This window comes from Argiope bruennichi, chromosome 11 (genome assembly GCF_947563725.1).
Source record: "Argiope bruennichi chromosome 11, qqArgBrue1.1, whole genome shotgun sequence".
NCBI classification, from domain to species: domain Eukaryota; kingdom Metazoa; phylum Arthropoda; class Arachnida; order Araneae; family Araneidae; genus Argiope; species Argiope bruennichi.
The window spans coordinates 24519359-24534759 of NC_079161.1; the positions used below are offsets into that span (position 1 = coordinate 24519359).

General features: G+C 30.1%; 1 protein-coding gene across 1 annotated transcript in view; it reads left to right on the forward strand.

The window, feature by feature from the left end:
* Positions 1-4491: 4491 nt before the first annotated feature.
* Positions 4492-15401, forward strand: part of LOC129957015 (cytochrome P450 3A24-like) — a 48899-nt gene continuing 37989 nt past the window's right edge. Inside the window, exons 1-3 of the mRNA XM_056069122.1 lie at positions 4492-4664; positions 7042-7138; positions 9775-9827. Coding sequence (XP_055925097.1) covers positions 4615-4664; positions 7042-7138; positions 9775-9827 — 200 coding nt within the window. The 5' untranslated portion in view covers positions 4492-4614. The remainder of the gene's footprint in view (positions 4665-7041; positions 7139-9774; positions 9828-15401) is intronic.

A 15401-nucleotide genomic window follows, 5' to 3' on the forward strand; every position in this document is an offset into this window, starting at 1 on the left:
ATATGCATAATTCACGATTTTTTTTAATAACAAATAATTTTGCTATTGTTACTTTTAAATATTTGTTCCAAATATCTGTTATTTCAATCATATTATTAATTAAAAATTATTACTTAGTATTAAATATTAAATTTAATAATTGTAATTAATACTAAATTTACTAATTTAAGTTACGTGTGATTAAATTCATTTATCTATTTCAGCTTACTTCTTAAATTTGATTTTTTTCAAAACTATTTATTTAATTTCTTTATTGGAGTAAACCATTTTCTGAAAAATTTGAATTAAATATATGTCATTTCTTTAAAATGTTTACTTTAGTTCTATATTCTACCAATAGATGGTGCCAGCAGTAAACAGAAAATATGCAATCCAAGTCAAATCACAAGCAATTAAAAAGGATTTGTATGGAATAGTGCATCGTCAAATGCGAATATCGGAAAGTCTAGGTCACTCCCATGAAGCGGAGCGGCAACTTCACACTTTCCAGTGAAGTCACCGCTGATATGCAATTCAATGATACGATAATTCCAAGACTAACCGTTCCGTTCACTTTTCAATCCATTCACAGATTTCTCCTTTTCTGTTTTGTTCGTGAGCTTCCATTGGACAGATCGTATCGGTTGTTGCTTTCTATCGTGATCCAAGACCTGTAATCGAAATATTACTAGAAAGATCGTATCAAGGATTTGAATCACACCCCTCTTTGAAAAGTATTGATCACTAGTATTTGTGACTTTTTGATATTGGTTACGTAATAACCGCTCTGAAAATATTCGTCATCCCTAGAATAGTATAGAAGGGAAGAGCCCTCAACTGTTTCATCTCCCCAGCCAAAATGGCGCATGATGCGTGAAAACATGGCAAGGAAGATTCTCAAAGCATACATGTTACAACGCATAGAAAATATGTCATCACGAAACTAAAACTTGCATACCAACATTAAAAACATTTTTAGAAAATTAAAAAAAAGTGAGATTGTAAAAATTAATATAGAATATTAACGTCAAATATCATAAAAATGTTCTAATTTAAAGAAAGTATATTTATACAGAGTAAATAGATAGAATAAAGCTGTTATCCCAGTCAATGCCTTGCATGGCATTGACGCAGGATAGCTACGAAATATTACCCTTTGGCATGAATTTAGCATGTTTACCGAATCTATTGTGCCATATTTGGCGACATGGCGATTAATCCCTGACATGGGGTTCATAGTATCCGAAAAGCAAAATTGTGTTTCAGATGGGTTTTTCTCGACCGATTGAAAGAAACATTTGACACAAAACTGCACTTGTAGTCGCAAATTCCCATACCAAATTTAATATAGTTAATTATTTCCTTTTTTTGAATAATGACGTTTACATGTTTCTGAAAGCACAGACCGAATGACGATTAGGCCGTTGCTGCATTTGATTCAAAATGTGATGTCTATAATAGAATTTAAATCTGTGTATCAAATTTTATCTGTCTCGCTCCCTTCGTTTTGTATATACAGTTTTAACTAATACCCAGACAACCGTAATTCTTCTAAACGGATTTTGCTCAAAATTGACAGAAATATATAATTTTGGCGGAAAGATCGTATACCAAATTTCATTATTCTAGCTTAAAGCATGTGAATAATTTTTATCAAAAGAAAGACGGATGAACGGACAGACAGCTATAATAAAAATGTTTCGAACTCGGAAAGGTTTGAAATGGGGAGTTTCTACAAAATCTCGAGTTTGAATTTTTTTTCTGTTTCGAATTTTTTTGATGATGACAAGATTTTCTTTATACTTCGTACACAAAAATAGTAAAATTGAACCAATAAGTATCAATTTTGCTGTATTCATCTTTTATCTCACCTATGCAAAAATAAAATGGAATGAATTTTCTCTAGAAATTGTTTGTAATTCAGACTTTGATTCGACGAAAGACGTAATTACGATTTATATAAAAAAGAACTGGGAAAAGAACTAAAAAATTACGTCACTCCTACTGTTTTGTAATCTAAATGGCGTAGCTGTGGCGATACATTCATTGATAATAAAAGATTGATTCCGTTATGAATCACTTTCTACTTCATCTCCGTTTTAGATACAGAAATATTCAGATTTATATCTACATATTCCCGAAAACAACATTCCGATTTCTGTCTCAATTTGCAATCTCTTCTTCGAAAGGGTTCTTGCGTTTTTATACGTTAATGTTCCGAGTATTTTCCACAACGATTTGCAATATTTGCTCACAATTTTTATGTTTTTTATGAAATTATTACTTTTAGTGAATCATTTCTCTGGAAAACGAATGACCATGAATTGCAAAAAAGGGATTTTCTCTTTCTGAAGTATGATGAACTGACAGAAATTTAAGTATAAAAATTATGATGGCTGCAGGAATTCTGAAATAGATTTCTTAATTTTTCTTTTCTATTTTTATCCTTTTTACTGTCTTTACTTCATTGCGATGTCATTTTTCTCACTCTTTCTAATTTATCAACTCAGAAATCTAGAGAAGAGTTTCAAAACTAATAATCTTTATTCCACACAAGCCTTCTTTGACGACCAGGTAGTTCGCCAAAATTAGTCCCTGCTCAAACTTTCAATTAAATATTTTAATTAACTTGGTTTCTTAATAACTTCTAGAGTAAAATATTGTTTCCAAATTTGATAAGCATATAACTCATATTATTAGAGAAGCTACACGTCATTCTGTTTGTTTTACTATGTATTAAATTTTAAATTGAATTTGAGCTTTAAATTGAAATGGCAGAGATTTTACTTCATTTAAAACAAAAACAATTTTTATTAAAAATCAAACTCATTTTTTAAATATATGAGTACAGAAAACAGAATCGTTTAGCATTTAAATTTTATCTTAATTACAAAATATTTTTATAATTATTGCAATATCTCAAATAGTTGTTTAATAAAAAATTCCTTTGATTCATCGTAAAATTCAATTTTAAATTTTACTTCCATAAGGATTCAAATGATTTAAATGATAATACTTTATATTGTTTCCGTTAATATATATACTTCTGAAAAATTATTAAATGTAAATACTATTCTATACAATCTTTTGGTCCTAAGAAATCATATTCAGTGAAATATTCTTGACTCTCCAACTTTTAAATAGATAATTTTCTTTTTAAAAAAATGTTTTACCTCATACGACTAAATGTCGTTGAGGTGTGAAATTTTGAATACTATTACTTTAGAACAATCAACGGTTTCGTAATTTTAATCCAACCAGCCATGGGGAAACTGTTGGAATACTCTTCCAGAAGCTTTCTCTTATAAAAAATATATAAGTGTTACCTTCCCTTACTCCTGCATAAAATGATGGCCCTTTGGCAAGAGCGAGAACGATACGAATGGTCGGATTTTTATTTTCAGAGTCCTAGATATGAAAGCTGGTTTTTCGTTTCATAATATAATAATAATATTAAAAAAAAGGAACATAAATTTTGGACCTCCTTTTTTCATTCGATCGAAACAGATATTTTGTCAGAGGATTTAGTCACAAGACTACATAATAATAAACTCCCTCTACTTAAATTGTTACGTGGTTGAGATATCACTTTCACATGTGTTGGGAAATACAGATCGACAGACGAACATGAAGGATTTAATTCAAAATTTTCTTAAAATTTACACTTCATATTCTTTATCTGTGCACCAAATTTTGTGTATCTTGCTTTTAATGTTTTGTAGTTTTCATGTTAACAAACATTCTCACAACCAGAGAAAGAGACTTCCTGCGAATGAATTTCTTTCAAAATATGATTAAAATGCACAAGGACTACATACAAAATTTCATCTGTCTAGCTCAAAACGCTTTTGAGTTATCGTGTTCAGAGACAGGTAAACATAACTACAGAAATAAGCTTTTCCGGATTCAGGGTGATAGGATATTTATTAAAATATCGAGGTCTAATTTTTTTTTTGACAATTACAATGCTTTCTCGTATACGAGAAAATAAAGACATGATGCCACTAGTGACTGAAAAAAAAAATCAAATACTTAGCTATTCTCAATGACATTAAATACGGGACTATAATATCGCTAAATTGACTACATTCTTATTTTAAGAAAAAAAAGATACACTATTTGAAATTATGATTTGAAAACAATATTCATTTTTATGGAAATCTAAACTGTTTTAAAACAAACATTATACCACTGGATTTCAAAAAAAATTAAGTAGTTAGTTATTTTCCATTACGTAAAATATGTGGCTGCAATGTTACTTAAATTATCTACTCTCTCACTTTCAGAAAAATGTTACAATGTTTGAAATCGAAATTATTGGAATAGAATATTTCCTTTTTATCGAGATTATAAAAACTCTTTCAAAACAAAAACATAAGAGAACTCAACAACATACCAGAGGTCCGTGAGTAAACTATTCTGAATTTAAAAAAAAAAAAAAATGACATTGTCATATTGCTAAGATTTGAAGACAAGCGTTAAAATACGCCCGAATGTTCTTGAGCGTATCACTTCCTTATTTATGCGTAGATGAGTGACAAGGGAGGCAGGTTTACGTACAGATGAGTGACAAGGGAGGCCAAGGGACTAATGTATAGATGACTAAGTAAGGGAGGCACAGTTTTAAGTGAAAGGATGTGGACATTTTCGCTCCTTGCTGTAGGCGTTGTAGCTTTATGGCTGCTGTAAGTAAGATTTCATTTTCTCTATTCGGTATCTAATAAAAAAATTTCCGTTGGGGGTATTTTAGTTACTAATCAGAGATGGATATAAATATTGTAATTTGAATTAATCCCTGATCAGAGACAAATACAAATAATCGAATTTGAATTAATCACTGATCAGAGACGAATACAGTTATTCTAATTTGAATTAATCACTGATCAGAGACGAATTCAATTATTCCAATTTCATCTGTTGCAGAAAGAATTAAATAAATTAATTTATAGGAACTCGCTTTTTCTTAGGAAATCGGAAATGTATTTAAAAGCGAGGAATATCGCATTGAATACTTAATAAAATAATATTAAAACAAGGAATATCATATTAATATTACTTAAAGTAAGAAACATTATATTTAAAAGTTTTCTTTACGTTTTAATGAACTTTTAAGTGTAATACATTGAACGAATATTTTTTTCTCGGAATTTGATCACAATAAGCAACATGAAATTTTTTATTACTGTTTAGTGAACGAATGACGTTGTAACGACTATTATAGAAGACAGATTACCCAATAACGATCCACTACGCATGTTTAAATTCTGTACTTACATAATTTCTAAATAACTTATAGCACATGAATTTACTGCAGTGTCACGAGCTGTTGAGAATTCAGCATAATAAAGAAAAATATTAAAACTTAAAACAAATTTTGCCTTTTCTGTTACAAAAAAAAAATAAAAAATATTACAAGGGGAAAAAAAAAGTCGAACTTATTTATTGCGCACGACTGGATTCGGTTACATCAGTTGTACCATAGCTATTCTTTTTTTTCCTATCCCTTAGAGTTTTTAATTTTATGAGCCTTCTTTTCCTTCCCCCATTCATTCGTCGAGAGACATTTTCATTGATGATGTTCAAAACTTATGCCATCAGTTCGAGTTGTTCAGCTATTGAACTAAACTATTTGGAATTCTTTTCAGATTTCCCATTTTTTTTACTTTTTTTTTGAGCGAAGTATACAAACACATTTTTGGAACTGTATTTTTCTATCTCTGAACACAACTCAAAACCGCTTTGAGTAAGACGGAGCAGTTATGATATAAGGACTAAAAACAACATTTGTAGATTTCTGGAAAATTTTGAACAAAAAAAAACTATTAAGAGGAAATGTATCTATTTGGCTATCCGAGACAAGAGAAACAATAACAACAAAATGCAAAGAACTAGAAAAAAAAGTAATTTGGCATACAGATTTAGCATAGAAAACAAATTTTTATTTCACAATTTCAAATTTTAAATCAAATTTGTCTAACTGTTAACCCTCTATCGGACGTTATTTTCACATGCATGTAAACGTAATGATTTAAATAAATGAAATTTGGTATCGGCTGCTCAGATTACAATTGTAACTCCACATGACGTGTTTTTCTCAATCGATTAAGGAAAAGGCGACAAATATATATTGATTTTTAAATACTTCTGTAATAGCCACACGCCCTCGAGGATTTTCAAAAAAAATCTGCAAAGAACAACAAAAATTTAATTAAAAGTAGACATTTGTAAAATTTGTAATAAATTTTAAATGAAGTCGATTCAGATGAGCTAAGCTCGTCTATCTGTTCGATTTCAAGTGAACTCGATATCTATAAAAAGGGCTAAACAGATGAAATTTGATACACAGGCCCAACATCTAAAATATAAATTCATATTAAATTTTGATCTAAATCTGTCAAACGGTTGGCCGTCTGTAGGTCTGAATAAATGACATGGTTTTGTGTCAAAGAGAATTCAAAATATCTGTTTTATCTCTTTCAAAACCTCCGCCCATTTTTATAAGATACACAATTTAACAGAGAAGAACAAGAACATTTGTATTGATACTGCTTCAGCTACATGCGTTTGAAGTGATAATATTGTCTACAAATAAGGAAGGGCTAAAAATGGCATTACAAGGAAAAAAATATTGTTTCAAAATAAATTTTGCCGTTTTAATGGTGATTAGTTATGCATTTAATTAAACATGAAACTTTTTATATATATTTTTAAGTTAAAAATTTTCATAAATTGCATAACTTCGTTTCAACAGCATTTTAAATCTGTTGTATTAACAAGTATCGACAAAAAAGTCGAAATAAATTAAAATAAAGTAGAAAAAGTAGAATCTGGCGTAAGAGAATGAAAAAAATTTCAGTTTATCTATTTCAATAATAATAATAATAACAAAAATATAAGATGCTATGCAAGAGAAAAAGATACTGGCCGTTGACAAAATGAATATCATTGACGAAGCAACACTTTTTTTTCCTGATTATTCTCACAGCATTTGTGTTAATAACATTAATATTTTTTGTAAGAAAATGGATATTCATAGATAAAATTTTGCATACATTTTTCCAGATACAGAAAACGAAGTTTCTCTTTCCTCAAAGATCATGGCATTCCAGGACCGGAACCCAACATATTGTTTGGAAACATGTTAGAATTGCTGACAAAAGTCTGTAAACTCTTTATTTTCCTTATGCTCCTATTTCTACAGAAGCAATTTTTTAAAATTAAATAGTGGTTCAAAGAATACTATAATTTTCTGAAATCAAGCTTGTTCAATCGAAAAAGTATAAGCATTTTCAAATGTTTCACCAAAAACTGCTAAGCAGTAAAAGACAACTTACTTTATAGAGCAGAACTACGTTAGTTACGTTTTATGTTTTTTATATAACTAAATTACTATATATTATTACTATTTATTAAATATTTTTTATATAACTAAATCCCAAACATTATATATTTTTTAAAAATCAGTTTTGCGCATTAAAATATCAAATTAAAATGGAAATATTAAATTATTGATGAAGAAAATTAAGCTTTAAAGTTATTTAAAAAGTTTATATCCATCTTTACTTTTTTATACGTAATATAGAGACAGCATATGATTATCAAAAAATTCGAACACGAGTGTTTTGACGAATCTCCACGAATTAGACCTCCCCAAGTTAGGAAAACACAATTTTGGAAAATGTCCGTCTGTCTTTGACAAAGATAATGCAAAAACGGTTTGAGTTAGAGAGTTGTTACACAAAACTTTCAGATTTATGTCAAATTTTCAGTAAAATTTATTTAGAAGAAGTTCGAATATAATTTAACTTGATAATTACAAAACGAAGAGAGCAAGATAGATAAATTTCAGTACACAGATTTAACATCTATAGTGTAGACAGATATGAAATTTGGAGAGAAATTTATAAAAGGGTTGAGTTTCCGTCTGTCTATAATTTTAGAAACACTCAAAAATATTTCAAAACGCAATATCTTAAATTATCAAACTTAGTGTGGGATTTTATGATTGCAAGTGCATTTTTGGGTCAAATTTTTGTTTCGATCGGTTGAAACGTGTCTAATACACAAATTCAATTTAAGGATACTATTCAGCACTTAACAGTGATTCGTCACCAAAGGGCTCGCCGAGGGTAACACAACAGATTCAGCAAAAATGGTAACTTCAAGCTGAAGTTTAATATTTCGTGACTATTGCACGCCAATGCCATGCAAGGCGTTCTCCGCGCGAGAAGTTTATTAGAGAGTGCGCTAGAGCGTTCTGGAGAGACAACTTCCTCTGGTTTCTCAATTATCTTCTTATCTTGTTCTCCGATACATTACAAAGATTATAGAGACAGACACCTTTACCTAAACTGATACATTAGTTATTTTCGACACTGAAAACGAAGATAAAACTGAAAAAGGTAATCTGCTCATCAAGGCCACCACTTCATTCATTATGACTATAACTCCGATAAAATGTGCTTATGCAGAAATGAAATAACGTCCTTCATCTACGGAACTCACAAAATGCCTTTCAAGCTTTTTACCGACTAATAAGTTGTAATAAGAGCCTGAAATGAAATAATGCCATGTTTCACCATTATATAAACACAAGTCTTAATCCACCCTCCAGCTATAGGGTCACCCAAAAACATTCTATAATAAATTTCTCTTAACAGAGAACGCCTTATATGGCACTGGAGTACAACTGTTACGAAATATTAACCTCGAAGTTAGCATTTTTACCGATGCGATCGTGTCATCCATGGAGAGTTTTTTTCTTTCTTTTTTGGTGATTATTCCCTTACATGCAGTTTATAGTATCCGAAAATCGCATATGTGCTTCAGAAAGTTTTTCTGAATCAAATGAAACAAAGATTTGGACAAAAATTACATGCGTGATCACAAAATGCATGCTAAATTTGATATATTTAAGTCATTGCATTTTTGAATTATCGCGTTAACATCTTTCTGAAAGGACAGACCGACAGACAGTCATACTCAAAATTTGATAGAAACCTGCAAATGTGATGTAAAAACCGTATACCAAATGTGAATTTTCTATTTGAAAGCTTCTTTTTTTTAGTTATTTTTGTCACAGATGGACATTTTCCCAAAATGTGTTTTTCTAGTTCAGGAAGATTCGATTTTTTTAATGTTTATTATACTTTCTCTATACCACGTCTACGAGAAACTAATAATGATAATCTTTTTCAACTAAATATTGCGTTCAGTGTTATAAGTAAATGATAATTAAAAAATATGTTGTAACTGTAAAAATATGCTTAGTGTTTTATTAGATATCAGCACTTTCTTAATTATTCATTGACACATATTAAAATAATAAAGTTTCTACAGTAATTTATTTGGGAAATAATTAAATTCACGTTATACAAATTCCATATCTTCAAGAAAACTAGTTAAATAAATAAAGAAGCAGAAACATTTGTTGCCAACATAAATTAAAAATGATTAGCTTCAGAAAATTGGAGAAACTGCACGGACCTTAGTTTTTTTCAATGGATTTTTCTTCAAATTTTTATCTTTGGATCTAGACTGTAAGCAGTTTTTTTTTTTTTTTTTTTTTTTTTTTTTTTTTTTTTTGCTTTGTCTTAGTTTTATCTTTTAAAAATAATCAAATTGTTTTGAGATTTCTAATAAAAAAAATACATATTCGTTTTATCTTATTTTTGCACTTTTATGATATATTATTACTTTAATTTCATGAAAAAGGATCCTCGAAAGTAACATTTAACATCTGCTTCTTATAAATGATATTCAGAAGTGTAAGGCCTTTTTTATTTCCTTTTCTAGAATCCAATAAAGTGCTTAGATGAATGGTTTGAGAAATACGGAAGAATTGTGGGGTAAGAGTGTTTACTTAAATATATTTTTCTTATCCATAAAGATAAGATTTTATATGCCCCCGAGATAACATTTAATTTTACCTAAAAATGAAAGAATAAAGTACAGGGTGTTCATTAATTATTGTCGGGGTTTCCGTACCTCATAACTTTCGAATTAAAAATATTACGCAAAAACCGATTACGTAGTCGTAAATTACAACTCCAAGAATTTTATTAATGATATTAAAAAGATTAATGAATTTGCACATGGCTGCCCTTCGTGGCTCGTAACATGAATTCAACGAAATTCGATTTCCCTCCAAGTGTTCTTCAGCATTTGTGGGGTAACATTTTGGATCGCAGTAAAAATTCTGCTCTTCAGTTCATCAAGGGAGGGCGCAGGGATCTTATACACAAGGTTCTTGACAAACCCCCATAGAAAGAAGTCCAGCGGTGTTATATCTGGGGATCTCAGAGGCCATGAGATTGGTCCACCTTCCAAACTTTCCACACCATCTGTCGGGAAAGTTCTCGTCTAAAAAGTCACGTACAATCATGCCCCAATGTGGGGGTGCACCATCCTGTTGAAATATCACATCTGGCTGATGTTGCTGCATCTGAGGAACCGCATACATCTCCAGCATGTCAAGGTATGTCACGGAGTTTATTGTTGTTTCAGCAAAGAAGAAACGTCCAATAACTTCAGTATGTGATAAAGCGCACCAAACATTCACCTTTGGGTTATCTCTTTCCAATTATCGATAATCGTGCGGGTTCTCCGAGCCCCATATTCTACAGTTATGTTTATTCACATTTTTTGACACATGAAAAGTGGATTCGTCACTGAAGAACCATTTCCGAAGGTAATTTTCATCATCCTCAATTCGAATCAAAATTTGTTCTGTGAACTCAAAACGACGCGGTTTATCATTCGGTGCAAATTGTGCAAGTTTTGCACTTTAATATCATTAATAAAATTTTTTGAGTTGTAATTTATGAATACGTAATCGGTTTTTGCGTAATATTTTTTATTCGAAAGTTATGAGGTACGGAAACCCCGACAATAATTAATGAACACCCTGTATAATGGGAAATTAATGGATGTTGCTTTTTTGAATTCCGTTTGCTTATAAGGGATGCATTAAATTTATATGAAAGTGATGCGCAACTTATCCTTTAAATTCAATGCTATCATTTAAAATGTAATAAACATCAATATCATTTCTTCATAAGTTGAATACAGTTTTTACGTCAAATTAAAATCAATACTGATCGCTATTTAGAAAATAGACCATGTACGTGTATGCAAAAGGCGAAATAAAAATAGATATTTTTTTATTCAGATTGTTCTGTAGCTGTAACTAATGGTTAGAAGTATGAAAAATTGACTCGCAAGCTATTCAAAATATGGGTTTAATGATTTCGGAATAGTAATATAGAAGAAGAGTTTATATCTATCTATACTTATAATAAAGCTCAATGTGTGTGTGTGTGTGTGTGTGTGTTGGCGCTCTACAGGCCAGACCGTTCGACCAACAGCTACGAAATTCGGCACGTGTATACCTTGGAGGTCGGGAATGTGCATCTGGGGTCTGTTTTCTTCAATTTTTAATTAGAATTTTAATTATTAATTAAAAACTAACTTTCCCGCCAAAAAATCTTTTCATTTCCCCACCGCCAAATGAATAAGGCTTCAGTTTTTTTCCCACGCTTACGAGGATAGCTTAACATATTTTCGGCCGATTATTTCAAACGATTCTGTTTATTTCCTTAGTGCTTGATGCATTTAAAATTAAACATTGTTAATGAATCGATCTTTCAGATTCATTCTGAAATATTTTTGAATTAAAATAAAACAGAATAAAGGAAATTAAAAATTTCTAATCTGCGTAGCATTACCTCAACTGGTGTAGAAAATTCACGTATTTGCGTCACCATATTTGGCGTTGAAAATTCACGCATGCGCATTGTGTTCTGATTGTTGACAACTCTCATTTTCAATGGATGCGGACTTGATTTAAATTATTTTTAGGTTAGTTGTATGCCTTTGTAATTAAATTGTATTTATGTTAGTTATATATTTTTTGTATATGCTTATTTTGTATATAGTGTATATGTAATGTATATTTTGTATATGCTTATAGTTTTAAGTACATCGTTTTTTAAGTAGTTTTTTTAACCTGTTTTCGACCGATAATTTTAAACGATTCTGTTTATTTTCTTAGTATTTGATGCATTTAAAATGAAACATTGTTCATTAATCGATCTGTTCATGATGAATCTGAGAAAATTTTGTTGACAAATTCTTCAGATATTACATAAATTAAGAAAGATATTCTTTAGTGCCCATAAAGTTTAAACGCTCAGTGACTCTATTATCAGTAATCATATTATTAAAAAAAATGCTTTGTTTCAGTAAAAAATATTATTATATTAATTGCAGATTAATCATTTCCACTTTAATTTAAAACACAAATTATACGGGAGCTAACAGAAAATGAGAGAGATACATATTATGTTATGACTGAAGTCTGTTATAATATTATGAGTGAATTATATGACTATCAAAATTTGAAGTTTTAAAATATTTTGATGAAGAATCTATTAAAATAGAAATTACATAAAATATTTAGTTATTAAAATTTTAACGAGCATTAAGATTGGCTAACCGGCTGGTCGCCAAAGGCGGCTAGTAAAACAATAAAAATAGAATGGAGTGATAAAAGACATTTATTTCATCAGCAGCCGCATCAGAAGTTTGAATGAATTAAATCATATGCAAATTTTCTCTCGATACATTTTTATTTTGTTAAATGCTTGAAAAATGCAGTCAGCAATGCGCTTCCCGACTTTGACAGATTGAAATTTTAAACATCTCACTTATTGTAGTGGTAAAAAAAATGAATTAAAGAATTTGACGAATTTTCACAATTCAGACTTTTTCAAGTTCGAAAAAGACATTTTTGGAATGATGTTTGTCTGTGAACCTGGTAACTCAGAAACTTTTTGAGCTAAACTGGTGAAATTTGATAGATGATCTTTACAGCAAATTTATAGGTTTCAATCAAATTTTAAGCAAAATACATCCAGAGGAAACCTGTCTGTCGGACTGTCAGGATATAAATTAAAACGATAACTACAAAATGAAAAGAGCTCGTTCGTTAAAATTTAGCTCACAGATTTAATATCTAAAGAGTAGATACCTGCAAATTTGAAACCAACCAAATGCGGTTGACCGGCTGTCGATTATCAGAAGCATGTAAAGGCGATCATTCAAAAACGTAATAACTTAAGTATATGAAATTTGGTAGGGAATTTTGGCTTCAATCGGTCGGGAAAAACACGTATAAAATCCAAATTCCTAATGTCTTATTCTATTAACCGAATGCCAGGGAATTATCGCCTTTCTCAAAAAAGCGCCAAGTATCACTTGTAAGTATTATACGCCTAAATCGATAAATATGCTAAATTCATGCCAAAAATCTACATTTTATAACTACAGTTCGCCAATCCCTTATAATATATGCACGACTTTTCCCAAGGTTCAAAATTTTCTTCAGAAGAAGAGGGATATAATTTTAATTTGGAAACGGATTATGCGAGAAAGGTTTTAGGAGAACACTCCAGCTGGTTTTTAACGTGATAACTAGGGATTGCATATCGGACCAAAAGTTCAATACCGGTATTCGGTATTTTTTAGATTTTAATACCTGTAGTAGAAATTTTAGAAAAATAAAGAAAACACCGGTGTTACTTTGTTTTATTTGCCTGTTTTATTAGAGAGTGTAAATATCACAAAAAATAATTAGTAACTTATAAATTATAACAGTATATAAAGAATCACAAAAAAGTAAAGGAACATCTTATTTATTTAAATCATAAAAAAAGTGCAAATATCACTATTCAGTCTTTGGTAGTATTACAAATTTTTGAAATGTGATCTTAGAAAAACCTAATGCATCAATTGTACTGTCATTAAGCCTGGAACGTAATTTTGTACAAAAATGACCAGCTGTCGAAAACGCTCTTTCGGCATCTACTTTGGTGATACTGTTAGCAATGCGTGATATACTTTTTCCAAGTATTTACCTTTAAATCCCTCGTCTTCAAATAAATCGATTTCTTGTTGGATGGTTTTGGATATAGCTTATTTCTGTATTGTATTTTGGTTTGTTGATTTTTTTTATTTTTTTATTTAGCGCTAATTCTAATTTTAGTTCAAGAGAAAATTCCTTTTCACTATCGACACTATTAGTTCCTTTTCACTATTAGTGCTATCATAATCTTCGATAACTGTACCGAATTCTTCTGAATGTGGATAAAAAATGTTAAGAAAATTTACTATAAACCTGATCAGATTTGAATTGGTTAGTCTCTTTTCTTCTTTTCCATTTTTAAAATCATTATAATTATGTAAATACCGTAAGACATTTTCTATTTCGGTATGCCTTTCTTCTGTGCGATTTTTCAATATAATCTATAATTCTTCAGATAGTGATGTGTGCTGTTCTTTCAGTGACTGCATTATGAAATTTATTCTTGCTTTAGCTGTTAATAAATTAGAATCTCTCCGACATAATGCTTCAGCAGCCAACTTTATTGGAAATAGAGCTGATGCAGTTCTGGATATTAAGTTGAATTCAGTATTTAATATAAAATTAACATTTTAATATAAAAAAGATCATTATTATTTTGTAAAAAAGTAATTACGAAATTTTATGAACAGAAAGTTTTCATTTATTCTTCATAATTTAATGATTATTTTTCCTTTATATTAAATAAATATTGCTCTGAAATATTTTACTGTGCATTAGTACCTTTTTCCTTCCGTATTACTAATTTTCTGTAATGTTTACGTCTCATAAAACCGCGAGTCTTCATTGTTGAATGTAAACATCTCCTCCTTTCTTCTTTCCTCTCACCCCTATTTTGTCGAATTAAACCAATTCTTACACATGCGTAAAAGCGCAGAGGTTTTTACAATCCGTAGTCAAACAGTATTTTATCACTTCTCTTGATTGTGCGGTGCAACTTTGTATTCACAGTCTAATTTTGCCCATTAGGGAGACATAAAAACAAAAACGTATACTATTTTGCTATGTTAGCAATCCCTGAACCTATAGTGGAGACAATTTTAAAAAAATTTCTAGTGAATACCGTAAAAACGGTATTTAAACTTCTGAATTCTGGTATTACAAAATTGTACAAATGGGCTCATAATAATGGTATTCGGTATCCCGGTATTGCAAACCTTAATGATGACGTTTACAGTTGACATATTATCTGTAAGCATGTATATGAAATGATTTTTAATCAAGCATCAAACATACATAATTAAAAATCATACAGGAAAGACTTTCAGGCTTAAAATGAGCAAATTCGGCACATACAGGGTGTTCATTAATTATTGTTGGGGTTTCGGTACCTCATAACTTTCGAATAAAAAATATTACGCAAAAACCGATTACGTATTCGTAAATGACAACTCAAAGAATTTTATTAAGGATATTAAAGTGTAAAACTTGCACAATTTGCACTTTGTAGGTGTTTAGCTGAAGGCGATTCTTTGAGTTGTACTTTACGAATACATAATTC